Source organism: Equus przewalskii, chromosome 12 (assembly GCF_037783145.1).
Source record: "Equus przewalskii isolate Varuska chromosome 12, EquPr2, whole genome shotgun sequence".
Classification (NCBI taxonomy): Eukaryota; Metazoa; Chordata; class Mammalia; order Perissodactyla; family Equidae; genus Equus; species Equus przewalskii.
Window position 1 is genome coordinate 16,656,125 of NC_091842.1, and position 27,998 is coordinate 16,684,122.

General features: G+C 44.3%; 1 protein-coding gene across 3 annotated transcripts in view; it reads left to right on the forward strand.

Annotated features, from left to right (window-relative positions):
- Positions 1-27,998, forward strand: part of GALNT17 (polypeptide N-acetylgalactosaminyltransferase 17) — a 456,580-nt gene that overhangs the window by 201,211 nt on the left and 227,371 nt on the right. The window contains exons 1-2 of one of the 3 annotated variants that reach the window (XM_070567807.1): positions 399-536; positions 2,016-2,182. In XM_070567807.1, coding sequence (XP_070423908.1) covers positions 532-536; positions 2,016-2,182 — 172 coding nt within the window. In that variant the 5' untranslated portion in view covers positions 399-531. Of the gene's footprint in view, positions 1-398; positions 537-1,665; positions 1,728-2,015; positions 2,183-27,998 lie in introns of those variants that run through there. The other 2 variants (XM_070567805.1, XM_070567804.1) reach the window with 2 other exon arrangements.

Below are 27,998 nucleotides of genomic sequence, written 5' to 3' on the forward strand. Positions count from 1 at the left end.
CTATTTTGACAGTTTTAGAGATGAAGAAACATGAGCAGTGTGCCCAGGGTGGCATATCCAATGTGTGCCAGAGCACTCCTCACTTCTGAGAGCCCCTGTGATTTTCTGAATGGCCACCATGACCCATGAAGGGGAAAGATCATGCCCCGCATTCCCCTGAGGCTCCCATGGTTCCCTTTTCACCAGAGGAATTGCCTGCTTTGGCAGAGAGGCTCGACTCACAGTTCAGTCTTGATTGCAGCACGACCACTGCCTGTGGGTGGAGAAGACGGGGCTGGGACAGTGCAATCTGGCCTGTTTGCTTCGTAATCAAGGGCCAGAATCTGATAAGAACAAAGAACCAAAGAAACCAGCCTCAGGAATAAGAGCTCAGAGTAGGTGGATGTGTGCAGTGTGTGCTCACGTGTGCAGGCTGGTGAGTAATGGGCTGAGAAGGAGCAGCTGCCAGCCTGCCAGGCTCAGGATGGCTGCTGGCCTCCATCAAGGGGGCTCTGCAGGGCCTTCTGGGGTGCCCTCCTCCCTCGGATCACCATGCAGTAAGTGAGATGATTCCTGCCGACTGCCCGAGAGCCTGTCAATAACCATTCTAATCTACCTGGCAGCCCCAGAAGTGAATTTACAGCGACGGGGTAAAAATGAGGCTGCATGATCAATGGGTCCCTGGACGGTCTCCTCCAGGAGACACAAATGTATATTGTAACAAAACTTTATTTTCTTCCGAAAATTGCCTCCATGATTAATATGGCCTGACACAGCCCAAGCTGTTCAGCATAAAAAACAGCCGTATTTCTTGCTCCCTCTTCAGTGCCACTTTCTGCTCACTCCATCCCTTCGTCTTCTTTCCTTTGTCTCTCTAACACATTGGGCTCTACAATGTGCAATCTCACACAAGAAAGAGAATGTATTGAAATGCGCTAGCTTGCTGTTCCATTCCACTTTGTTTCCATTTGCTATTTCTGATGTAGCTCAGACTCAGCATAAAACCAAATTCCCCAGTGCTCCCCGGACAGAGAGCCACACAGAGCTCCTTCTCTGGGTGTTCAGCCATCTCTTACATCACCTGGGGCCCCAGGGATGAATCCAGCCTGGATGAAAAGATTGTTCCTTCACCCTGTCTTCAGGGCTGGGAGAGTTGCTGGATGTTAGGAGGGAGGACCTCTCAGGCAGGTGGTGCCATCTCCATCCCAGGGAGATTCTGGGGACACTTGCTTGTGAGAAGAGTTGGGGTGTGTCAGGCAGCATGCTCCTACACAGGAAGAGGACCCTCTTCCTTGATTATGATTATTTGCTTGTTGTTTTATATCTTCTCCTAGAATGTAAGCTTTGTGAAAGCAGGGGTCTCCAGTAGATGTTTTAGTTTGGGTTCCCCCAGAAGCAAAGATTTGAGTGCATTGATTTATTTGGGAGATGAAAAGACCATCACTAGGGGAGTGGAGTGGTAGGACTAGGAAGGGAAAGCATCCCCAAGGTGGGCGTTATGCAGATTGCTGCTGTGGGTGCTGGCAGGAGCTTGATCCCACGGGGGCACTCTGGGAGCTGGTATAAAACCTGCCCCTCAGAGTCAACCTGCTCAAGGGCTGAGGGAGCTGGGGTATTGATGCATCACCTCCCGGCTGTCTGTGGATGAGAGCTGATGGGGTCAGGCTGATGGCTTGGGGGCAGCAAAGCAGACTGCAGGCAATGAAATGCAGGTGCCTGGAGTGGGAAGGTGGCAGGTGTGCACTGAGGTAGGACTAGGGGTACGTGTGGGCACGACAAACAGTGATACAATGGATGTGCCCAAGGCTGATGCTTCCGGTTCCTTTAGGGTGGTAAATTTGGAGAAGTGGGGCTGGATCCCTTAACCATCTCCTCCTTAGGTTTTATTCTGAGTTCTTGGCCAAGAGAGGCCAATAGGGAAGCATGCCTTGGAGGATGTGTATGAGGATTCGGCCAAAATCCTTGTGGTGTCCAGTCACGGTGCCTGTGATTTCCGCCTTCTTCTGACTCCACTTTCCCCTGCTCTCTTCCCCTAGGTGTAAGGAGCTGAAATACTCCAAGGAGCTGCCCCAGATATCCATCATATTTATCTTTGTGAACGAGGCCCTGTCGGTGATCCTGCGGTCAGTCCACAGCGCTGTCAACCACACGCCAACACACCTGCTAAAGGAAATCATCTTGGTGGATGACAACAGTGACGAAGGTATGGGGGCAGCTGACCTGCACACATGTTTTGGAGAGGAAGATGCAAGCACGTGATGTCGGTGGGGGATGCAGTGGGAATGCCACTTTCATTCCAGCGTGAGCCCAAGTGCCTTTGTCTCCTGGTCCCTGGGGCATATCTGGGGAGGGGAGATGTTTAGGAGAAAGAAATCTAGGCAAACCCTGGTTCATTAGTCCTCGTGTCCTCTAGAGCTCTTAAAAATAAATTACTGGTTATATATCTAATTTCCCCTCTTCATATTAGTAGATAACATCAAAGGGCTGAGTTCCCCTGCGCTCCCTACCCCAACCCCCATCTCCATTGTCCTTTTCCGAGAAGCAAAAGAAAAAGTGAAATTCTGCCCTGTGATGGGAACTGTTCATCTTACATCAGAATTCTCCCCTGGGCCTCTATGCCCAAAATGACTGTAGGCAGAAATGAGCAGTGTTTGCAGGTCTTTGGGAGTTCAGCTCTGATAGGAATGAAGGCTCAATTAAAATATAAAACAAGCAAATATTGGATGACAATAACAAAAATCCTTTGAGGTCTCTGGACACGAAGGCCTGGTGTCAAGGTGAGGGTGGGGATTGGTTTCACTAATTGTGCCTTTGTGTTGGCTCATCGCCTGCAAAATTCAGTGCTCACTGCAGCGAGGAACCCACACAAGTGGATGACGTGAAGAAAAGCCAGCCAGTGTGCATGCTTAAGGCCAAGGAGGCTTATCTGCTGAGCAACTGAAGGATTAGGGGCAAGCCGAACCCCTTGCTCTCAGCGTGCTGCGTGGAGAAGGATTACCCTGTGTGTGCTCCGGGCCAGGAGAGGGCGAGGAGGAGGCAGGACACCACATGGCCTGCTTGAAACCTGATTATCTTCAGGAGCACCAGGATGATCCTATGATGTTTCATTGGCCCAGGAGCTGAGGTCCCCCTGCCCCTTCTGAACCAGCCAAGTGAAGGGCTGGAGTGTGCCCAGGCCTAGCAATATGCCCATCAAGGCACTGCCATCTCCGAGGCCTCCAGATTTTGAGGACTAATAGGTCATCTGCTGGATTTTTAACATCCCTATTTTTCTCCCCTTACCTCTGGCCATTTCGTTATCTATAGATTCTTCTAAAACTGACATGGATAGTCTTCCTGTAAGAAGGTTCTTCCTTTTCCCTGAAGCCTCTAAGTCATCCCGCAAAGTCTCTCCCTGGTGTGGCTCCCAGTGCCCCTCTCTGCAGCCTCTCCGTGTGCCCACCACAGTCCTCTTGCTTCGACAGGGCCTCCATGCCCTCTGCAGGGAATCCCTGCCCCCATGCTCCCCTCCATTTGCTGGCTAAGTCCCACTCGTTCCCCAAGTGTCCCTTGCATGTCACTTCCTTGGAGAATCCTTTGCCGACATCCTAAGGCATTGCTCTGTGCTGCCTCAGCACCCCATGTACCCTAAGGTAGCAAGTGACATCACCATGTCTTACACATCTGGACTTCCAGTGCTGGGCAGGACGCTGTTTCATAGGGCTGGCTGGCAGCCAGCCCTCAGTGAGTCTCACCCAGCAAGGGAGTGAGCAATGAAGCTGGATAGGCCATGAAAAGGCAGGTAGGCGCCGGCAGCCTAGTGGCCCGAGGTGGTGCAAAGAAGAGCCAGCAAATCCAGAGAGAAGAGCAGACTGTAGATGCTACACTGAATTGGGGTGAGGACTCACTGCCGGTCGGGCTCCCTTCCCCAAGGAAATCTCACCAGAGCCCAACCAGAGAGGAAGGAATGGGAGGCCAAGCCAGTCTCAACCAGAACACAAGCTCTGTGAGAGCAGAGGTCTTCAGTAGATGTCTTAGTTTGGGTTCTCCCAGAAATAGATCCTGAAGCAAAGATTTGAGTGCATGAGTTTATTTGGGAGATAAAAAGAGCATCACTATGGGGCTTGGGAGTAGGACTGGGAAAGGAAGGCATCCCCATAAGGGGGTGTTATGCAGGTTGCTGCTGTGGGCGGCAGGAGGGGCTTGATCCCACCTGGGGACTCTGGGAGCCTCTGTAAAACCTGCACCTCAGAGTCAACCTGCTCAAGGGGGAGGGAGCTGGAGTATTTATACACCTTTATACACCAAAAGCATCAGATGCTTTTGCGTCAGAACCTCCTGGAGCCCCACCCCAAATTCTGCTTCTGGAGGTCTGATGGGGTTGAGAATTTCCATTTCTTACAAGCTCCCAAGTGATGCTGATGCTGCTGGCGCAGGGACCACACCCTGAGAACCACTGGGTTAAGTGCCGTTGCAATGGCTCACTCTTCACGTCTAAATGAAGATGTTTAGTGCATGACAGAAAGGGGAGAAGAGGTGTTTGCTTCAATCTGACCGTAAAGTGAATTCCTGTTCATCCTCCCCTGTCCTCAAATACCGAGGGGGCCAGGAGAGACTGTATTGACAGGCACCCTCTTTTTGTTCCCGGCTCCAGCCTCTGTATTTTCTCCAGGCCAGAAGTGCTTTCTTTATAACTGGAAGAGAAATTTCACATTTTTTCTTTGTTGAGATTTCCTTTGTGACTAATATTATCGAGTTTTGTAAATGTTCTGTACACACTTGAAAAGACCCCCACACACTGTAATCATGGAATTGAATCCCTGCCAGACATCAATTTTGTGTATTTAGGTAGACTATGAGTTTATTTTCTTAACTCTTGTTGATAATGGTGTTTTAAAGTCTCCTCCTACAACTACTATTTCTTCCCGTGTTCCTAATAATGTTTGCTTTCTGTATCTTGTTGTCAGTTTCTTTGGTAACTATAGATTTGTATCTGCATGACTTCAGTTTTAGTGGCGGTTGTTATCATTATGCAATGCTCCTTTTATCTTAAAAGCATATTTTTTTTCTTGCCTTGAATTTAGTGCGTCTAACATTAATATTGTTATCCCTGCTTACCTTCTGTTTGCCTTTGATTAAAACATTTTTTCTAGCCTTACCATTTTTTCTGATTTTAAAATTAATACATGCTCTTTGTAGGAAAATTTGAATATATCAAAAAGCACATATAATCAGAAAAAACAAATACTGAAGAGACTAACCAGGAATAACTGCTCATTCGCCAAGGTTCTTATCCTCTTTTTAATGCACATTTTACATAGTTAAGATCCTATAATAAAAACAAGTTAATGTTCTGCTTTTCCCCCCCCGAACCGTGAAGCATAACAATTTCCTTTTTATTAAAAAAGCTCTGCAGGAGCCAGCCCAGTGACTCAGCGGTTAAGTTCGCACACTCTGCTTCGGCTGGCCAGGGTTTGCCAGTTTGGATCCTGGGTGTGGACCTACACACTGCTTGCTAAGCCATGCTGTGGTAGGCGTCCCACATGTAAAGCAGAGGAAGATGGGCATGGATGTTAGCTCAGGGCTAATCTTCCTCAAAAAAAAGAAAACTAAGAATGGAAAAAAATGCTCTGCAAGCATCATTTTAATGAGGGTAGAATGGTTCATTCTCAGGCTGGTCAAGACTGGCTCTGGTAGGAACTATATCCCCCCACTTTGAGATGTTATCACGTACGTGAAAGAAGAAAGAGGGTTTTTCAGGGGAAAAAAAGACTGGCTTAGGGAATTTGTGAATGAAGCAAGTGACTGGATCTGTGTGCAAGTCAAGGTCTTTCTTTGGTAGTTTTTTTTGGTAAGTAATTTGTTTCATTCAGCTTGAATATTATATTGTTCTAAGTTAAGCCCAAGTAAGCCGCACTTCTTTGTACTCTAGTACATTAAACTGAAATCACTCAGGCAAAACTTGCCAGTAATCAGTGCTTGCCAAATCCAGCGGGCACTGTCCTGCTCTGATCTGGCCACATCTGGCATTGTTGGTGACTTCCTTCCTGGCATTTTTCTCCTCCTGAGGCTCTGGCACCACTCTTTTCTGATTCTCCTCTCACCTTCCTCCTCCCTGGCTCCCTGCTTCCATGCGGATCACTCATTCGGATGATGAGTGTCCTCACTATCAGGACACACTGGGCGGTCTCCTCCGCTGTACGTAATCTGATCATCCCAAATCCATCCTTCCAGCCCAGACAGCTCAGTCTCTCTCCTCAGCTCCAAACCTGTGTCCTCCGGTTCCTAGATGGCCACCCAGGGTCCCTCGGAAACTGTAAGCTCAGTTGGTCCAATGACTGACTTACCCTTTTCCTCTTGGCCTCGGAGACCTGCTTCTCGTTCTTTATTTCCTGTCTCAGTGAAGAGCTTCACCTTCTACTCAGTTAGCTCGCCATCAAAAGACTGGACATCTTTTCACACTCTTCCTCCTCCCTTTCCCACCAGCGTCCACTTGGTTACTCTTGAGTGTGATTCTGAGCTCTTTGTCTTTCTGTTCAGCCGCTCAGCATTTTTTGCCTTGATCTTTGTTTGAGGGGTCGAGAATGGGAGAATTCAGTTGCATAGAATTATATTGATCGTAATTTTTTATGCACCTCATCATTGGCCCATGCATGGTCATCCTTTATTTATCTTTCCTTATTTTTAATTGAGACATTATTCACATAACATAAATTTCATCGTTATAACATGTATACAATTCAGTGGCTTTCAGTATATTCACAATGTTTTGCAATTATCACCACTATCAAATTCCAGAATATTTCCATCATCCCGCAAAGAAATCCTGAACCTGTTATCGGTCTCTTCCAATTCCTTGGGCAACCACTTAAGGTACTTTATGTCTCTATGAATTTGCCTATTCTGGACATTTGATACAAATGACACTTACAATTTGTGGCCTTTCGTATCTGGCTTCTTTCACTTAATGTTTTCTAGTTTCATCCATGTTGTAGCATATATCAGTACTTCATTCCTTTTTATGGCTACATAATATTCTGTTATATGCATACAGCACAGTCTATCTATCCGTTCATCAGTTGGTGGATATTTGGGTTGTTTCCACCTTTTGGCTATTAGGGGTAATACTGCTATGAATATTCATGTACAAGTTTTTGTATGGATATGTTTTCAGTTTTCTTGGGCATATACCTGGGCATGAAATTGCTGGGTCACTTGATAATTCTATGGTTAACTTTTTGAGAAACCTTCAGACTATTTTCCACAACCAGACTGTTTTTCACAATGGCTGCACCATTTTCCATTCCTACTGGAAATGTATGAGGGTTCCAGTTTCTTCACATCCTTGCCGACACTTGTTATTGTCCTGCTTTTTTTTTACAGACGTGTCTCAGAGATATTGTGGGTTCAGTTCCAGACCACTAAAATAAAGCAAGTCACAAGAATTTTTTGGTTTCCCAGTGCATGTAAAAGTTATATTTACAATATGCTGTAGTCTTTTTTTTGGTGGGGAAGATTGGCCCTGAGCTAACATCTGTGCCAGTCTTCCTTTATTTTGTATGTGGGATGCTGCCACAGCATGGCTTGATGAGCAATGTGTAGGTCTGCAGCTGGTATTTGAACCTGTGAACCCTGGGCTGCCAAAGTGGAGCACGTGAACTTAACCACTACACCACCAGGCCAGCCCCTATACTGTAGTCTTTTAAGTGTGCAGTAGCTTTATGTCTAAAAAAAAATGTAAGTGCATTAATTAAAAAATGCTTTATTGCTGGGCCAGCCCTGGTGACCTAGTGGTTAAGTTCAGTGTGTTCCACTTTGGCAGCCTGGATTCCGTTCCCAGGTGCCAAACTACTCCACTCTGTTAGTGGCCATGCTGTGCTGGCAGACCACAAACTAAAGAAATAGAGGAAGATTGGCGTGAATGTTAGCTCAGGGCAAATCTTCCACAGCAAAATAATACCAAAAAACACTTTATTGCATAAAGATGCTAACCACCAAATGAGCCTTCAGTGACTCATAATCTTTTTGCTGGTGGAGGGTCTTGCACCAATGTTGATGGCTGCTGACTGATCACCATGGTGGTTGCTGAAGGTTAGGGTGGTGGTGACAATTTCTTAAAATAAGACAGCAATGAAGTTTGCCCCATCAATTAACTCTTCCTTGCATGAACGATGTCTCTGTAGCATATAATACTGTTTGATAGCATTTTACTCACAGTAGAACTTCTTTCAAAATTGGAGTCAGTCTTCTCAAACCCTGCCGCGGCTTTATCAAGTAAATTTATATAATATTCTAATTCTTTTGTTCTCATTTCAGCAATCTTCATAGCATCTTCAGCATGTTTAGGTTCTACCTCAAGAAACCACTTTCTTGGGCCAGCCCCAGAGGCCTGTGGTTAAGTTCAGTGTGCTCTGCTTCAGCAGCCTTGGTTTGGTTCCCAGGCATGGACTGACACTGCTCTGTTAGTGGCCATGCTGTGCTGGCAGCCCACATACTAAAAAATAGAGGAAGATTGGCATGGATGTTAGCTCAGAGTGGATCTTCCTCAGCAAAGAAAAAAAAGAAACCAATTTCTTTGCTCATCCAGGAGCAGCAACTCCTCATCCACTAGTTTTTTTATGAGATCGCAGCAATTCAGTCACATCTTCGGGCCCCACTTCTAGTTCTAGCTCTCTTGCTATTTCTGCCACTTCTGCAATTACTTCCCCCACTGAAGGCTTGAACCCTTCAAAGTCATCCATGAGGGTTGGAATCAACTTCTTCTAAACTCCTGTTAATGTTGATATTTTGACCTCTTCCCATGAATCACAAATGTCCTTAATGGCATCTAGAATGGCAAATCCTTTCTAAAAGGTTTTCAACTGACTTGGCCCAGATCCATCAGAGAAATCACTATCTGTGGCAGCCATAGCCTTATGAAATTTATTTCTTAAATAATAAGACTTAAAAGTCGAACTTACTCCTTGATCCATGTGCTGCAGAATGGATGTTGTGTTAACACACATGAAAACAACATTAATCTTGTTGTACGCCTCCTTCAGCTCTTGGGTGACCTGGTGCGTTGTCAATGAGCAGTCATATTTTAAAGGAATCTATTTCCTGAGCAGTAGGTTTCAACAGTGGGCTTAAAATATTCAGTAAACCGTGTTGTAAACAGACGTGCTGTCATCCAGGCTTTGTTGTTCCACTTATAGAGCACAGGCGGAGGAGATTTAGCACAATTCTTAAGGGCCCTAGGATTTTCAGAATGGTAAGTGAGCATCGGCTTCAACTGTACGTCCCCAGCTGCATTACCCCTAACAAGAGAGTCAGCTTTGAAACTTTGAAGCCAGGCATTGACTTCTCTGCTCTAGCTGAGAAAGTCCTAGATGGCATCTTCTTCCAATAGCAGGCTGTTTGGTCTACAGTGAGAATCTGTTTATTGTAGCCACCTTCATTAATTATCTCAGCTAGATCTTCTGGAGAACTCGCTGCAGCTTCTATATCAGCCCTTGCTGCTTCACTTTGCCACTTTATGTTATGGAGACGGCTTCTTTCCTTAAACCTCATAACCAACCTCTGCTAGCTTCAGACTTTTCTTCTGCAGCTTCCTCACCTCTTCAGCCTTCACAGAATTGAGGAGAGTTAGGGCGTAGCTTCTGGATTAGATTTTGGTTTAAGGGAATATTGCGGCTGGTTTGATCTTCTATCCAGACCACTAAAACTTTCTCCATGTCACCAATAAGGCTGTTTTGCTTTCTTTTCTTTTGTGTGTTCACTAGAGCAGCTCTTTTAATTTCCTTCAAGAATTTTTCCTTTGCATTCACAACTTGGCTGTTTGGCCCAAGATGCCTAGCTTTCAGCCTATCTCAGCTTTCGACATGCCTTGCTCACTAAGTTTAATCATTTCCAGCTTTTGATTTAAAGTGAGAGACGTGCAACTCTTCCTTACACTTGAACACTTAGAGGCTATTTGCAGGGTTATTAATTGGCCTTCTTTCAATGTTGTTGTGTCTCAGGGAATAGGGAAGCCCGAGGGAGGGAGAGAAGCGGGGAATGGCTCGGTGGAGCAGTGAGAACACACACAAAATTTATCGATTAAGTGTGTCATCTTACGTGGGCATGGTTCATGGCGCCCCAAAACAGTTACAACAATAACGTCAAAGATCGCTGACCACACATCATCATAACAAATATAATAATAATGAAAAAGTTTGAAATATTGTGAGAATTACCAAAATGGGACATAGAAACGCTACATGAACAGATGCTGTTAGAAAAATGGCACTGATAGACTTGCTTGATGCAGGGTTGCCACAAACCTTTAATTTATAAAAAGTGCAATATCTGCGAAGTGCAATAAAGTAAAACACAATATCGTGAGGTATGCATGTGTTATTATGGTCACTCTAATGGGTGTGAGGTGATATCTTTTGGTTTTGATTTCCATTTCCCTAATGACTAATTATTTTAAGCATCTTTTAATGTGCTTATTTGCCGTTAGTCTATCTTCTTTGGAGAAATGTTTATTTAAATCTTTACCCATTTTTAAAATGGGTTTTCTTTTTATTGTTGAGCTGTAATTGTTCTTTATATGTTCTGGGTACTCAGTGTTGTCAAACACATTCTGTAAGTATTTTTTGCAAATATATTTGCAAATATTTTTCCCATTCTGTGGGTTATTTTTTCAGTTTCTTGATAGTGTCCTTTGATGCACAAAAGTTTTTAATTTTGATGAAGTCCAGTTTGCCTATTTTTCCGTTAGATGCTTTTGGTGTCCTATCTAAGAAACTGTTGCCTAATCCAAGGTCATGAAGATTTATACCTACGTTTTCTTCTAAGAGTTTTGTAATGTTAACTCTTACGTGTGAGTCTTTATCCATTGTGAGTTAATGTTTGTATATGGTTTAAGGTAGGGGTCAAAAATCATTTCTTTCCGTGAGGGTATTCGGTTGTCTCAGTACCATTTGTTGAAGGGATATTCTTTCCCCATTGAATGATTATGGCACTCTTGTCAAAAACCAACTAACTATAAATGTGAAGATTTACGTCTGGACTCTAAATCCCATTTCATTGATCTATGTGTCTGTCCTTATGCCAGTACCACACTGTCTTGATAAATGTTCCTTTATAGTAAGTTTTAAAATCAGGAAGTGTGAGTCTTCCGACCTTGTTTATCTTTTTCAAGATTGTTTTGTTTATTCTGGGTCCTGTTTACTAAAATATGAATTTTAGGGCAAGCTTGTCCATTTCTGCAAAAAAGAAAGTTGAAATTTTGTTAGGGATTGCATTGAATCGATAGGTCAGTTTGAGGAATATTGTCTTCTTGTTTCCACTCCATGAACATGGGGTGTCTTTCTATTTATTTAGGTCTTCTTTAATCTCTTTCAACAATGTTTTGTAGTTTTCAGTATACAAATCTTGCCTTCTTTGGTTAAATTTATTTCTAAATATTTTATTATTTTTCATGCTATTGTATATGGAATTTTCTTAATTTCATTTTTGGACTGCTCATTGCTAGTGTATAGAAATGCAGCTGATTTTTGTTTATTGATCTTGTATTCTTCTGCTTTGCTAAACTTTTTATTAGCTCTAATAGTTTTTTTGTGTGTGGATTCTTTAGAGCTTTCTATGTCATCTTCAAATAGTGATAGTTACTTCTTACTTTCCTCTCTAAATGCCTGTTATTTATTTATTTAGCTTAGTTTTCCTGGTTCCTTTATTTCTTAAAATGTACTTTTAAATAAATACTTGCTATCCCAGCATGTCAAGAACAAGAAATTGACCCATATGCTTTCCTAAGAGTTTACAAAAGCCTCTTCTAGAGAAGAGAGCTGGGTCACGAGTGAGATCAGGGAAACACAGGGCTCACTCCAGTGGGAGTGTCTGCAGGGCTATTGTGTGGACTGGGTACTGGCTAGAAGGCAAAAATTTGGACAGATGGAATGATTACTCTGTGTTTTGTGCCTCTGACCTCATCAAGGTGTGCTGTCTGCCCTCAGGAGAGATCAAGGCAGACCACATCTGAGGGATGAAATGAATGTCCTCTGATCCAGGCAGTAGGCATGGGGAGAGAACGCAAACTTAGTCAGCCTGTGGTCAGAACGTCCAATTATAGGGAAGAATGGGGACAATTTATCTTCATTCAAACACCATTTCACTCACCAGAATGATAAAGGTGACAAAGATTAACAAGATTCAGTGTTGGCAAGAATACCGAGAAAAGGACACTTTCATATACTTTTCATGGAACAATACCACATATCTGAAGAATAATTTATCAATTCATAGGAAGAATTCTTGTTTCATTCAGACGATCTGTCCTCAGCTTAAAATGAGGTAAATTTGCACAAGAGATAGTAATGACGGCCCTCAATGTATCTGCCTCAAGTCATACCACTCCACTGTGGACAGTTGGCTGTGGTGGCATCATTGTCACCTTCACATCCTCCTGGGGATCTCCTTTGCCCCCTCTCTTATGCCAAATTCTACACCTTTCTCTTTCCTGGTTTACGTGGTTATTTTGGTGAAACACAACAACTAGAAGCTTCTTAAGAAAGACTGCAAGGAAGATAAAATCTTTTGGGGTTGTCCGTGTCTAAAGAAAGCTTTGTCCTAATTTTCTATGGGAATGATGGCCAGGTTGAGTTAGATACCACCTTCTTTCAGAATTTTGATGGTTTTGCTCCATTATCTTCTGTCTTGCAATGTTTCTTAAAAGAACCAAAGACGTTCTGATTCCTTTGCATGTTTCTTTTCCTTTGAGGAACCTTCTGGAATCTTTATTTTGTCCCCAGGGTTTTGAAATTCTAATGATGAGCCTTGGTGTGGGTCAGTCTTCATCCATTGGGCTGGACGTTTCGTGGCTTTAATCTGGAGTCTAATGTCTATCAGTTTTTTGGGAAATTGTTTGGAATGGTTGATTGATAATTCCTCCCCATTTCTTCTCTATTCTCTCTGTCAGGATCTCCCGTTATTCCATTATTAAACCTCCTGGATTGAATCCCTGATTTTCTTATCTTTTCTCTGCTATCTTATTTTTTCTTTCCTTATCTCTTTGCTCTGCTTTGTTTGCTTTCTTCAATTTTATCTTCTTTCCCTTCTGTTCAATTTTTTATTTTTGCTATCAGAATTTTTACTTCCAAGTGCTCATTTTTATTCTCTGAAAGTTCCTTTTTATAGCATATTGTTCTTATTTAATAGAAGCAATATGTTTTCTTATCCCTTGGAGGATATTAATAATATTTTGTTTTGCTTTTTAGTTCTTCTGCCTGCGTAGTCTGTTTCCACAGGTTGCTTTTTTCTCTTTCTCATTTAGTTTCTATCTCCCATGTTGGAGGCTTTCCTTGGCTGTCCAGTCAGCCTGTTGTCTGCTCATGATTACCTCTGAGATGATGATGAGACAGCCAGGGGCTAGGGAGCGGGGACTGGAGTGTTGTTTTTTAATGGGTACAGAGTTTCAGTCTGGGAAGATGAAAAAGTTTTGGAGATGGATGGTGGTGATGGTTGTCCTACAATGTGATTGTACTTAATGCCACTGACCTGTATGCTTAAAAATAGTTAAAATGGAAAATTCAATGTTGTATATTATACACACACACACCACACACACTCACACACACCCTGAGTGCTTGGGTTGGACTTACCAGTTTTGACAGCAGAGGGGTCTGACACATCTGTCAGTGTAGCTGCCCTGTGAGTCTACTCTCTAGCTTACCCAGTGTTGTGGTTGGTGTCTCTTGTGTTTTCTCTGACCTTGGAACGTTATGGGTTGATTTCATTTTTAAAAATCTCTTTACTGTAGTTTTCAGTGGCTTTTGAGTAGGAGACGATGTCAGATTCATGAGTTAAATTCATTATCTTATCCCAAAAGTTCTATGTTCATTTTTAAGAACTTTTAATATGAATTGATAAATTGTTCTCCAGATATGTGGTACTGTCCCATGAAGAGGGTATGAAAGTGTCCTTTCCTCTGTATCCTCACGAGCACTGGACCCTATTCATCTTTGTCATCTTTGCTGTTCTGATGAGTGAAAAATGGCATATCATTTTTCAATCTGCCTTTTTTGAATATTAGTGATGATGAACACTTTTTCCTATATTTAACTATATTTCTTGTTTAGAGATTTGCCTATTGATGACCCTTTATTCCTTTTTCTGTTGGAGTATTTATCTTATTGATTTATAAGAACTTTGTGTATATTGAGTAAACTCCTTTCACATTCATTTTAAAGGTACTTCTCTCAACCTGTGCTTTTCACTTTAATTTGTTTACAATATTTTTTGAAAAGCATAAATTTTATATTTCTCTAAGGTCAAAATAATTAGCTTTTTCCTTTTGATGATGTCCTAAGAAAGTAATTCCTTGTCCCTAGATGGTACAAATAGTCATATATGTTTTCTTATAGGCAAATATTTATTTTCGAAATAAATTCCAAATGGCTTAGATATTTTTCTATTAAGGTGTGAGAGTTTTAACACTGAGACCCTTGTCTCGAAGTGTGGTTATTTCACTTTGTTTCATAATCCATCCTTTAACCACTGATTTGAAATTTCCTGTTTTCATATGCTAAAATATTTTAGATTTGGAAACATTGAGGCTGAATCACATGAGGACTGATTAACTGGTTGTGGAGGGGGATAAAGAGGAAGGAGAAGGCAAGGAGGACTCCCAGGGTGCTGGCTTGGGTGACAGGACGGGTTTTGGTGCCACTCATTAAGAAAGAGAGTGTAATAGGAGTGGTGGGTTTGGGAAAGAACTGAGTTCACTTTTTGGATATATCGAGTCCAGCTTCCACAGGAAGCTTAGTGTGCCTTCCAAACTCAGGGGAGAATTTAACCATCAAGTTTTCCTTAAAATAATATTAGAAGTTTTTAAAATTTCTATTATTAAAATCTTTAGTACATTTTGTATAAGTCTTCTCAATAGTTTTTAAGTACTTTTTTAAAACTTCCCTCATTACCTTCTTTGTTCTTAAGCAATAGCATGTGGAGGAAAAAGTAGAATCAAATCCTGTGTGGTCTTGGCCAAGGCACTTAACTTTTCTGATCTTGAGTAAATTGAGAATATGGTGGCTTTTATGCAGGGTTTAAATGGTAATGTTTAAAGGTAATGTTTGTACAAGTCCTGCCTGTATACTAAAGGATGTTGCTATTGAATGTGCTAGTGGTACTATTTGATTCACTGGCTCCAGCTCATTCCTCAACATTCTACTTCTGTGTCACCCCCACTGGGAAGCCTTCCTGGATTTCCCAGCTGTGGCTGGGTTGTAGTCCCCTAGCCTCTGCTCCCTGGGCACCAGTGTGTGTTTTGGCTCAGTGCCTAGCATGTTGCTTCCGTGTACTTGCCCATCTCTAAACTATAAGACCCTCAGGGGCAAGAACCATGGCTCCCTCTGTGCTCTATTCCCAGGCCTTGCACACTGCTAAGTCATAGTGATTGCTGAGGATGTTCATTTAAGTTGCATATGTGCAAAGTTTTTTTTTTACTTCCACTGGCATCGTCCTGGGAGTTTCTGTATCTGGCATCGTTATAGATATTTTGGCTTGAACACTACATGTGTTTTGCTTTGGATCTCAAAAACCGCCCGTCTCCTGTAATCATCGCTCGAGTGTCTTGGTGATCTGGACAGCTGCATACCTTGTCACTAATACTGCCCTGTGGAGCGAGCACACTGATCAGCCTCTTCTCTCTGTTGGTGTGTTCAAAGGTTGATAGCAGGATGGCTGGAGTTAGAAAACTTTTTTGAGTGGAAGGTTATCCCCTTTGGACTTCTAAAAGGGCCTCTGGAGAAGGCACGGTGGCATTGTTGGCTTTTCTTCTTGGTTTATAATTGCAGAGATATGAGAAGTCTTGTGTTCCAGGAAGATAACATTTTTCCTGTGTTGTTAAGGCTCCGAGTGAAGTAGCCAAGAGACACCTTGTTATCACACAGTTACGTGCTGGGCCAGGCCTCCTTACTGGAACATCACCTGCCTTTCCCCATGCCTGTAAGGGCCTTTCTAATCAGAAATAATACTTGTTTTGATCCCCAACCAGATCACTGCCATGCGACAGCATTTGTTCTGTGAGTCTGTAATCACAACGGGGTCGTGCATTTACATTTCTCCTTGTGTATTTAGGCCATGGGGAGGAGAGGATGAGAAGGGCTATGTATATCTTTATACAGAAGATAGTGTGAGAACCCCAGCTAAAGCTTCATATAACTGGCTTTAAAAACACTAACAGGGGCAGGCCCCGTGGTGGAGTGGTTAAAGTTCCTGCACTCTGCTTCGGCAGCCCAGCGTTTTGCCGGTTCAGATCCTGGGCGCAGACATGGCACTGCTCATCAAGCCATGCTGAGGCGGCATCCCACATGCCACAACTAGAAGGACCCACAACTGAAAATATACGACTATGTACCAGGGGGCTTTGAGGAGAAAAAGGAAAAAATAAAAATCTTTTTAAAAAAATATAGCAATACAACAAAACCTTGTTATTTTGAAATAATTATAAATTCACAAGAAGTTGCAAAAGTGCACAAGAGGTCTTCAGTACTCCTCACTCAGTTTCCCCTAACAGCAGCATCTTGCAAAACTCTAGTACATCTCCACAACAAGGAAATTGACTTTGGTACAATCTACAGAGCTTATTCTGATTTCACCAGTTTAAGATGCACGTACGTGTGTGTGTGTGTAGGTAGGTGTGTGTAGGTAGTTCTATACAATTTTGTCACATGTATAGATCCCTGTAATCACCACAATCGAGATACAGAACTATCCTATCACCAGGAAGCTCCCCATGCTACCCCTTTATAACCACACCCAACTCCCACCCCCTCCCTAAATCCTGACAACCACTAATCTGTTCTCCATCTCTGTAATTTTGTTATTTCAAGAATGTTCTGTAAATTGAACCACACAGTGCATCACCTTTGTGACTGACTTTTTACGCTCGGTGTAGGTCCCTTGTGCTCCATCCAAGTTGCAGTGTGCACCAAACGCTGGTCCCTTTGTGAGTTCTGCATGGTGCTCTGTGGTGTAGGTTTCCCACAGTTGGTTTAACACTTTGCCTGTTGAAGGGCATTTGGGTTGTTTCAGTTCAGAGTTTTTACAAGTAAAGGTGCTATGAACATTCATGTACAGATGTTTGTGTGAAAGTAAATTTTCATTTCTCTGGGATAAATGCCCAAGAGTAGAATTGCTTGGTCTTGTAGTAAATGCATGTTTAAATGAGCTTTTTTGGTCATTTGTTCCATTTATGTGACATCCCTTCTAAAAATATCTAATTTTTAATCTTTCAGCCCAGCCTCCAGTGGAAGAAAATTTTGTGTTTTGGCCTCAGTGACCATGACTATGGCACCAAGAGGAATGGGTTACATTCCAGCAGAACCAGGAGTAATTCAAAAAGTGTGTTCAGCTTTGTCCTGGTGATCAGACTTTGGATTCTCATTAGATAGGAAGCCAACACTACAAGAATGCTAGAGGGTCTGACACAACCCATAGATGGGAGTGAGGCTGGGCAAGGGGAAGTCAGACCAGGGACTCAAACACTGCCAGGGTTCTCTGTCCTGGGTCTCTGCTTCTCTGAACCTCTCCTTCCCCTGTCACCTGTGAAGACTGGCCACCTCCAGTTCTCCAGGTCATCTGGAGTGAAATATGGCTGCAGAGATGGCCCAAAGTTGATGCCGTAGTTACAGCTCCAGCCATTGGAGAGGGACAGGACATGTCTCCAAGCGAATCGCAGGGAAGGGAAATAGTGCTCTCATCTGGGTCAGATGCCCGTCCTTGGACCTGTCAACTGTAGGCGGGAGGGAAGGGTATGCACAGAACCATCACACCTCAATAACCGTGAGGGGAAGCTCCAGAAAGGGAAGGAGCTGGGTGGACAAGCACATCATGGACTCCCAACGTTGTGACAACATTATGGGGATTCACACTTGGGGTTCCCACAAGTTGGGGAAACAAGTGAGGTCTTTGTGAATGAAGGATGTGGCACTTGAGTTGGACCATGAGAAATGGTTAGAATTTGGACGTGTGGAAATGGGAGCAAGCGGCAGTGCAGGGAAGTACATGACTAGAGATCTAGAGGCAGAGAAGCTTGGGGCATATAGAGAGAAGTGTCCAGGTGGGATTCGCTGTGTAAGAGTTGACAGGTAGATTGGAGTTTCAGAGAAAGAGTCCCAGTCAGAGGTAGAGGGTCTTGCTGGGCCACAGAGTTGAGGAGCAACAGTGTGAACAGGCAAGTCTTTCCGTTCTCTGACAATGCCGTGCAGCCTCAGAGCAAGAGGGATGGCAAAGCCTCGTTGAACAGTCCAGCCCAGGATGGGGATCAGCGAGGCTGATAGGGGTAAGATGGAAGGAGAGGTGGAGCAAGGAAGCTCAGGGGTTGGTCGAAATAGTTGTCAGGAAGGCTAGACATGGCCATTTTCACCTTCGTTCCTTGAAGAGCAGTGTTGGAGGTTTAATCTTATTTTATTGGAAAAGTGAGGAGGGTACTTGAATTGGCAGTGATACAAGTGTCTTTTGATCACTTTAGCTGGGAGCTCTGGTTGCCTCCTGGGCAGAGGCTCTTTGGCCTCAGGCTGTGCTGCACGGTCTGGGGTGGGGGTGCCTGTGCCGAGACTGGCACACAACAAGAGCATACCCTTTAGCCCTATAGGGCGGGATGCTGCCTTCTGAATCATGAGGGCTAGGTCCTGCCTGGCCACTCATTTCCTTCCCTTACACACATGGGAAGACAGTCGGCTGTCTGGCTTCAAGGGAGTCTGCTAGTTAATTACCCCTGCAGCACGTCCAGGGACCCTGGTGGGGTCAGTGCAAATGCAGAGCTAGCGTGAAAAAGCCATTCCTGGGCACAGCTCCATGTTGCTAACTGAGCAGAAGTCTCTTTGGGTCTTGACAACACGGTCTGACACTGGGAGAGGGTCATTGATTTCCATTTTTAAAAAGAAGTTGAAGTTTGGAGAGAGAAGCGCCTTAGCCGTGGCAGTCTGCAGCCGGAGCTTCCAGGAGCTGAGCTCCAGCTCAGCATCCTCGTCCTGGAACCAGGACTCTCTGGCCTCCTCCCCCTAAAGCTTCCACCCTTCTGTGCTTTCCCCTCCCTTCCCCACATCCCTCCTACACCCTTACCAGAGTCATGTCTTTGTTTCCCAAGATATCTGTACTCTCCCTTCACCTAGATAAAGCTATACACATAATAAAAAATGAATAACAATTTTAACAATTATTGAGTGCTTGCTGTGGTCCAGGCACTGAGCTCCTTGCAGGCACTATTTTAAGTACCCAAAACAGCCCTATTGGGTAGGGATGGTTATTATCCATATTAACTATTTACCCTGACGTCATGCCTCATGCAGCAACTTAAGGTGAATGCTCCTGACCAGGTGTGTCACTGCCTCCCCCCGTGCCCCCACTCAATGTAAGTGCACACAAATGCGCTCGGCCCCCATGATAACCTCCTTCTTTAAGATCTTTCCATTTCATTCTTTTTCTGGCTCAAAACATTCCTGCCCTGTGCACTCTCTGTGTGTATCTAAAATCAGCAGTGCTTTTGCAGGTCTTCAGTCGCAGTGAGTGTGAAGTGTGAGCATGTCAGGTGTGAGGGGGTTGGTGTTAGCAGGGCTGCCGTTTGGCCAGCATGCTCTGGTGTGGCATTCCTGCTCACATCTGTTCTGACGGTCATTGCCTATCTTTGCCTGTTATGTATCTCGATAGTCTCCCCTGGGCCAGAAGAGACATGTTAGCTTCTGCAGGCCTTTCGGACCCTAAGAAAAGCTACTATTTATAGAATACTTTCTGCTACAAAACACCTTAACACACACCATTTTTTGTGAGCATTTGTAAGCATCATCTTTGTGCATGGGATCCACTCTGCCTTTGACCTTGGAGAATCCAGGGCTCTGAGTACAGAGGTCCCCAAATGCTGGAGAAGGGTGGACTGACCAGTTATTCCATTCCTGGCTGCCAAGTGTGTTTAAAGGAAACTCGAAGAAGTGAACAGGTGCCAAGGTGTGACCCTGTTCTCTCCAGGGCTTCACGTTTCTTGTTTGCTGTTTTGCTCCCCCCACTCCCCTTAATGGCTGTGACTTTTGCTATTTCAAGGAGGAGGTTTGCCAGCTTCAGAGCATTCAGGGTCAGTATTGCAGTAAGTAAGAAACGTAGTGAAAGAAAAACACACTCCAGCTTGTAGACAAATTTGATCGCTTATATTCGCATGTTATTATTAGAATCAGCTGCAAATACCAGACTTTCAACTGCCTTTGATGGGGCCAGATGGGGGAGTGCTCTTTTAATTTGGGGTAACAACTTGGAGGCACTACCCGTAGGCATTATGATGTTCCCCTGTTGGTTTGGGCCACTTTTATTTATTTTTAAAGGTGAGATTTAAATGGAAGAAAGTGGAGAGGAATTTTTTAACAAAGGAATTGGAAGCAGAGATGGCCTTCATTTTCAAAGCGCCTCTCATGAATGCACAACTCCGTGTGATATATTTAGTTTAACACTTTGGTATTTTGCTCCTCACCTCTCTCTTCTTGCTTCTTTTCGTCTTTACTTTCTTTTGTCCTTGCTTTGATCTCACTATGGAATCGCCTTTAAAATGCTTTCATACACAGCAAAAACATCCCTTTTCAATCTCCCCCATTCTTCTGAAGTTTCTTGCTCTCGCCTCTTTTTTGCTCCCATAGTCAGAAAATGCATTATTTAAGCCCACAAAGCTGAGAGATGCTCAGAGACTGACATACGCATTATAGCCACCTTCAGTGTTTTTTATCCTGCATTTTTACATGCTCACTTCCTCTTCATTGATGTTCTTAGAGGCCAGGATTTCAGAGACAGACAATGGAGGTGGGACCATGACTCTGTGTCACTGCTGTCCCTTCAGAGTTTGGTGGAGGAGTTTGAAGCCCAGCAGCTTCTCCTGGATTCTCTGTCCCTTTGGAGCCTCTCCATCAGCCAGTGGAGTTCTTTGGAGAGGGCTGACCACTGTCAGTGGACAGCTGCCTAGAAAGGTAGATGCATGTGCCAAAGCCAAAGCAGACGTGTGGGTGCTTCCGAGTCACAAAGAGAGCCGGGTCCAGGACGAGCCTGGGTCAGGCCTTGACTTCTGATGTGCAAGGTACAGTTCCACATGAGCAGGTGAACAACTTCAGATTTCACAGCACTGCGTCCACAGGAATCAGAGGCAGAATGACAAGGAGCACAGGCTTGTCACTTACAAGCTGTGTGACTTTCGGCAAGATCCTTACTGTCTCCGTGCCACCCATAAAATGGGGATAATAATACCACTTGCCTTAGAGAGTCATTACGAGGGTAAAAAGAGTTCATATAGGTAAAGCGATTACAACAGTATGTGGCACCTAATTAGGACTCGATAAATGTTAAAACAAAAATTGTGGAATGTTATGAATTTGCAAGATAGATTATTCTCTGGTTAAATATGAAAGGGGAGCTACTCTGAATAGTGTCCTGGAACCTTTCATAATTAGCTGACATTTTTAGTCAGCTGCTTAGCAATTTGGGGATATAAATATTTCATTATAGGCACAGACAAGCATAGTATTTGAAATGTTTGAGAAGTAGTGATTGTCAGCAAAGAAGGATCTTTGTATTCATGAAGTCAGCCTCACCAGGGCACACTCCCATGAAGCTAACGAAGCTTGCTCTTTGGGGCCCCCCCTCTTGCATGGCCCCTTCGAGGCCCTCTGGGGGGGCCCTAACAGTGTGTTCACGTGGCCATGTGTTTCTGTAAAATTTACAAAAGAGACGTGTTTTTTCTTTTTCTTAAAGAAGATCCTCCAAACTGTATAAACTTCTAGTCCCGCAAAACCCAGATTCATTTTTGAAACTTACTATCTCCGTTTGACAAATGAGAAACCCATATGTTGCATGACCAGGATATACAACCAGGTTTATCCCCCTTCGCTTTTTCAATCTTAAAAGATAATTTTAAAAAATGCATTATTGGAGCTGGCCCAGTGGCATAGCGGTTAAATTCAGCACGCTCTGCTTCAGCAGCCTGGCTTCATGGGTTCAGATCCTGGGCGCAGACGTACACTACTCCTCAGCCCACATACAGAATAGAGGAAGATTGGCACAGATGTTAGCTCAGGGAAAATCTTCCTCAAGCAAAAACGGGGAAGATTGGCAAGAGATGTTAGCTCAGGGTGAATCTTCCTCGCCAAAAAAAAAAAAAAAAAACAAAACTTATTGGTCTTTGTATGGCCACTTTTATGCATTTGGTTGGTTGGTTATTTGAAGCATAAAGATATTCTCAGGCATACCTGAAAATCTAGGTAAAACACCTAGACTTAATTAAAACATTAAGTCTATTTTTTGTGTTCTTTCTATGGCATCATAGCTCATTCTCACGTAAAAAACATCTCATAAAAAAAAGCACTGCAGAAGTGTAGGGCATCATGACTAGTGGCTGTGCTGAACTCTGGGTGAAAGACCATCTTTTTCCCATGCTATCGTAAGGCCCCAAGCACAGTGAGCTGGAAGTTTCCATGAGGGATGAAGGAAGGCTGGCGTCAGGGGAGCCTGGGGGTGTGAACAGATCCAAGAGCTGAATCCTCCCCTCAGAGAGGCCAGAGCCCCCTTCACTGAGTCTGGAGGAGCTTTGGGAATAAGCTTCCCGTCAGCCAGATAACCAAAGAAGATCAGAAAAGCGAATGAGCAGCAGAACATGGAATCAGATCTTGAGCGAGGCCTAGGGGTTTAAATTCACATTCAGAGAAACATTTTACCTCTCCCTCCCACCTTCAAAATTGACAGGGCTCACAGACACAAAAGGCCACATATTGTATGATTCCATTTTTATGAAATATCCGAAAGAGGCAAATTTATGGAGATAGAAAGCAGGTTAGTGGTCTCCAGGGGCTGGTGGGGGCAGGAAATGGAGAGTGACTACTTGTGGGTGTAAGGTTTGTGTTCAGGGTGATGAAAAGTTCTGGAACTAGATAGTGGTGGTGGTTGCACTATATTGTGAATGCACTTAATGCCACTGAATCGTATGCTTTTAAATGGTCAATTTTATGTTGTATGCATTTTACCACAATAAGAAAATGAAAATAATATCAACCAGTGCTGTCAAGAAGTTTTGGATTTGTGTGAGAATCATCTGGAGTGCTGGTCAACCCCAAATGCCCACTAAATTAGAAACTCTTAGGGCAGGCCTGGGAACCTGCATTTCCACAAGCTCCCAGGTGATTCCCAGGTAGGCACCACATTTTGAGGAACACTGACTTCGAGGCAGGCATTTTTCGTTTTTTATTTTTTTAATTGGAACATGCCATATGTGCTAATTTCATCCCAGCTGTCACAACCCTCGCATTCCCAGCTAGCGCATGCCCAAAACTCGGCAGCTGCTTGCAGGGAGAAGTGTTGGTAATAAATGACTTTGGTGGTGACAGTGACGCTGATGGTGCCAAATGTCGCATTGGTAGAATTGTAGAGCCAGTAGTAGTAGTAAGATGAATAATGGGAGTGAGAGCAAATGCCAGAAACATATGGGATCCTGGTCAAGCAATTGACCTAATTGTGAGGTTGCTCCGTGCAGAGTGGCCAGCAATGAGGATCCCAGTTTTGGAAGTGGCAAGACAGACCCTCACCATGTAGACTGAAGCCATCTCTAAGAGCTCAATCTTTCAGACAAGGCAGGATAAGAAGGCCCAGGCAGTGGGAAATGCAGAGATGGGCAGTGACAACACTGGGATTCTGGAATGTCTGCTCAGTTAGGACGAGTCCTATTGTGCACACAGGGGCTAATTCCTCACAGATGGGGTTGGGTAGGGGGCCAGCTCTAAGCAGAAGCTACTCAAAAGTGCGTTCACCAGAAAATCCAGCAACGGCCTCTTGGAGCTTGTTACAAATACAAGTTCTTGGGTCACGCCCCAGACCTACTGGTGGTTTTGATGCAGGTTAAAGTTTGAGAAACACTCATCTAAGCTTAGACTGATTCTCCTGAGTCGCCATTCTTGAGGGAGAATTAGAATATTCACAAGTCTCCACATCAAGACTTGGTAATTGTGTGAGTTGAGAGGTATCGACGTGGCGTGTGTGTGGTACAGATGTGGTACATGTGTGTGGACCGAGGTTCAGGCACTGGTTTTGAGAGCAGGTGGAGATGAGTCAGCTAGGTCAACGCTTGCTTCTGAGCAAAGCTGAGAGACATGGACTAGACGAACAGTTTATTCTCTAATATCCGTGAAAGCACAGGATCTAGATATAATTCTGTAATAATGGTTTTTGCTTTAGTTCTCACTGTTTGTAACTTTCTTGTTGCCAATATGTACTCTTTAAGCCTGGATGGCAGGTGTTTCTTTTATTGTTAAGGAGCAGATATATCTGCCTTCTGGTCCCTCTGATCACGGGCAGTGTTTGCTTCTTCCCTCTTGACTTCCCCAAATGCTATTGCCCAAACCTTAAGAAACACAAGGATTCCCAAATGGGTCTAGACCAATATATTATGAATTTTATAAAACACTGGAAGGTAACACGTATTTTTGCAGAGATGAATGAGTTTTTGTTTTCTTCTCTGAGTTTGTTGGTGAGAAAAATCTTATGTAAACTATTTTTCTTACTGTTATTATAGTGTCCAAGAATGGTTTCATCTGTTAAGGATGCTGAAGGATCTTAGGTGATGGGTGTGACATTTCTTTCCACTGTCAGGTTGGGGCTTCGTTTCCTTCCCTGGTGAGCCTGGGGGCCTTGTTTTTCACTTGGTTAACTTGTAGGCTCTCTCACTATAAGGCAATTTCCAAATCTCAACCCCTCAGTGCCTTCAGGCTGTCACAGTTGTGTTCCACTAGGACCAGCCTTTCTGGAGGTCTCTCCTGATCTGTCCTGCTCATCCACTTCTCTCGATGCTAACCTGTCCCCACAGGGCTCACCTGCCTCCAGAAGGGAATTCTTTTTTTCTCACTGGTCCCATCAGGAACTTACTATTTGTCTAGATCAATGGCCCTTTCTCAGCTCTCATTTTCTCTAATACATTTGACTTTCCTGACATTGGGTGTGGAGTAACTTTGTGAGAACAAGAATTGTGCATTTTCAGCCACGTAGCCTCTCCGTAAATAGCTGTAAAGTGAATGCGCATGTCCTCCTTTGGAAGCTCTGCCCTCAGGGTGATTCTGCCCCTGTGACGCTGTTTGTAGCCTGTCTTGTCCTCTGGCTCTTCTTTCTGTCTCCTCCGTGCACGTGTTCCCCGAGGTGTCGTTCTAAGGCTTCCTCACTCCATCTCCTGAAGCGCTCGCCCTCTCTTATGCCATCGTCTCTCGCTGACGTGTCCCTGGCACTCTGTGCCCTTTCTTCTCCGCTCTGGACCGTTATCTTGATTCAGCAGTCAAACCCTGAATGTCTGCTGCCACCTCAGCCTGTCCCCAGGTGAACTCATCAACTTGCTCTTCCCTGTCTCTTCTTGTTCTCTTTTCTACTTAGTGTCATCTTCCCAGGTGCCCAGGGAGACCCTAGTCATTCTGTCGCCTAAGAAGATCTAATTTCATACTTAGATTATTTTGCTGTGTGCTTGTGTATTCTGGAATAGTGAGAGCACACGTCAAACCTTCTGCTTCCCTCCAACACTATCTCCTCCATGAACACCACCAGCCAGAATGCTTTCTCCTTTTGTGACCCCTCCTAGTACTTTCCCTCTATGGCCATTTTTCTTTGGCTATTACGTCCATTTTCCTTGTAATACCGAATGTTGTAATTTTTTGAACGTATCTCCTTAACTAGGTTGCCAACATCTTAAGGGAGCACTTGTGTCCGAATTGATTCTTAATCCAGGCAAAGGCACAACCCAATACCTTATGAGGTACAGAATCACACACAGGGACGGGGAAGAGAAGCCTGATCAGTGTCACTTGTTCTTAAACCCTCCTAGTTGGATGGTGGCATCTCCCTCAGTGTTCCCATGAAAGGCCATAGGTCGTCACTTGAGTTGTTTGGAACAATGTGCCCCTGAACTTTGTAAGGGCGAGCATACCCCTATACAGTGGGCCCCAGACTTTAAAATGATATTGACTAGCTAGAAAGACAAGTTGTTGTTCACAGAAAGTTATAAAATTGATCCATTTGATATTATTAATAGACCAATTATAATTAGAAATAACCTTTGTTGAATGCATATCAAGGGCTTTATATAGAACATCTCATTTATTCTTAACAGCCAGAGGGCTCATACCAAATGATTAGGCATTATCCTTTTATCCCTTTATACTTTTCAAAGCTCTTTAATATCTCAGTAGCTTTGATATGTAGAAGGCCAGTGATAGTGGACCACACTCTCTTTTGCCAAATTTGTAGATGCCTGTCGCCCTCTTTCTCCTAAAGTCTCAGTCACAACCACTGAACAAATGAGGAAACCACTTGACCCTTAGACATGGTGACTGGCATGGCCAGGAGCTGACATCTAGTTGCTGGGCAGAGCCACGATGGGGTCCCAGGTCACCTGGCAGCTAAAGGTTAACAGCACCTGCAGGTCCCCTGGTATGGTGGTCAGCACTCAGAATGTTCTCCCTGAACTTATGGAGATTCCCAAGATTCCTTCCATCATGGACCACCCTTAATGAGTGGGCAGTATTCCCACTGTATCATTCCGTGGGTGCTATGCCCAGGCATGGTCCATTGCCTTCCTTGGCATGTCCCTTCGTCTCCTGCCCACCCGCCCAGCACTTACGGGGAGTAAATGAAAACCAAGAAGGCATGGCCTGCCCAACCTTCTTGCTAGAATTGTGGCTCCAGGAAATTTACTTAACAGACAGGAAAACCCACCAACATTCAGTCAGTAGTTGGTTTCCAGTAGCTGAGAATTCTTTAGGCCACTCTAGTCCATTTACTTGGTTATCCTTCTTACTCCCAGTGAGTGAAGAAGCAGAGGGTCCCATATCCTGGCCTCTCCACCAGGCCCCTCTCCGGCTCTGGGATGATGACAAAGATGATAGCAGTGCCCGCGAACACGTAAATGACAGAATCACTGTCTGTGTGTGCCAAGCATGTGCGAAGACTGTCCTATGCATTTTGAGCTCAGTGGTTCTCGAAGTGTGATTCTCCACATCAGAGCACGGGCGCCCCAGAGTCTGGTTACAAGAACAAATACTCGGGCCTGACCCAAGACCTTCTGAAAATGAAACTCTGAGTGACGGCCCCGGTAGTCAGTTCTAACACCTCCAGTGTTACAACACTGCGCCCTGCGGTTTGAGAACCATAGTTCTAGTTTACAGGACTATTTTTACCATCTTGGGCACAGCTTCCTCAGGTTCCCTCGGCTGCTCTGAAATCTCTGTTCAAGTACCCTATGTGGAGGGAATGAGGGAAGATAATTACTAATACCAGCTATTCAAGGTTGAGTGTTTCCACTCTGCCAGGGATAATGCTAGGCATTCTGTGTACATTGACCGTTTAATCCTCACCACAACCCTATGAGGTCCACACTATTCTTATCATCCCCCTGCTGTGGATGCAGAAATCGAGGCACACGTTCATTGGCTAACCTGCTCCGGGTCTCTCAGGTAATCAGTGGAAGCACTGGGATCTGAATTCAGGGTAGTCTGACTCGGGTCTGAACACCCAGCCACACGCTGTACCTCCTGAGAGGTTTCTGCCCCCTCCCCGACCAGGTTCTGGTTTTTTCTCCTTTCCAAACTAATGCCCCCCTGTATTAGTTTGCTAGGGCTGCCATAATAACCTCAGACTGGGTGGCTTAAACAATAGAGCTTTATTTCTCACCTTTCTAGGGGCTGAAAATCCAAGATCAAGGCGTCAGCAGTTTTGGTTTCTCCTGGGGCCTCTCTCCTTGGTTTGCAGATGGCCGCCTTCTTGCTGTGTCCTCGTGTGGTCTTTCCTCTGTGTGCCTGCCCCTGGTGGCTGTGTGTGTCCAAATCCCCTCTTCTTGTAAGGACACCAGTCAGACTGGATGAGGGCCGCCCTAACAGCCTCGCTTAACTCAATCCCCTCTTTACAGGCCCTCTCTCCAAATATGGTCACATTCGGAGGGTCTGGGGGTTAGGGCTTCAACAGATGAATTTTGGGGGCACACAGTGTTCAGCCCATGACACTCTCGTTGTCCTTATCCATGCCTT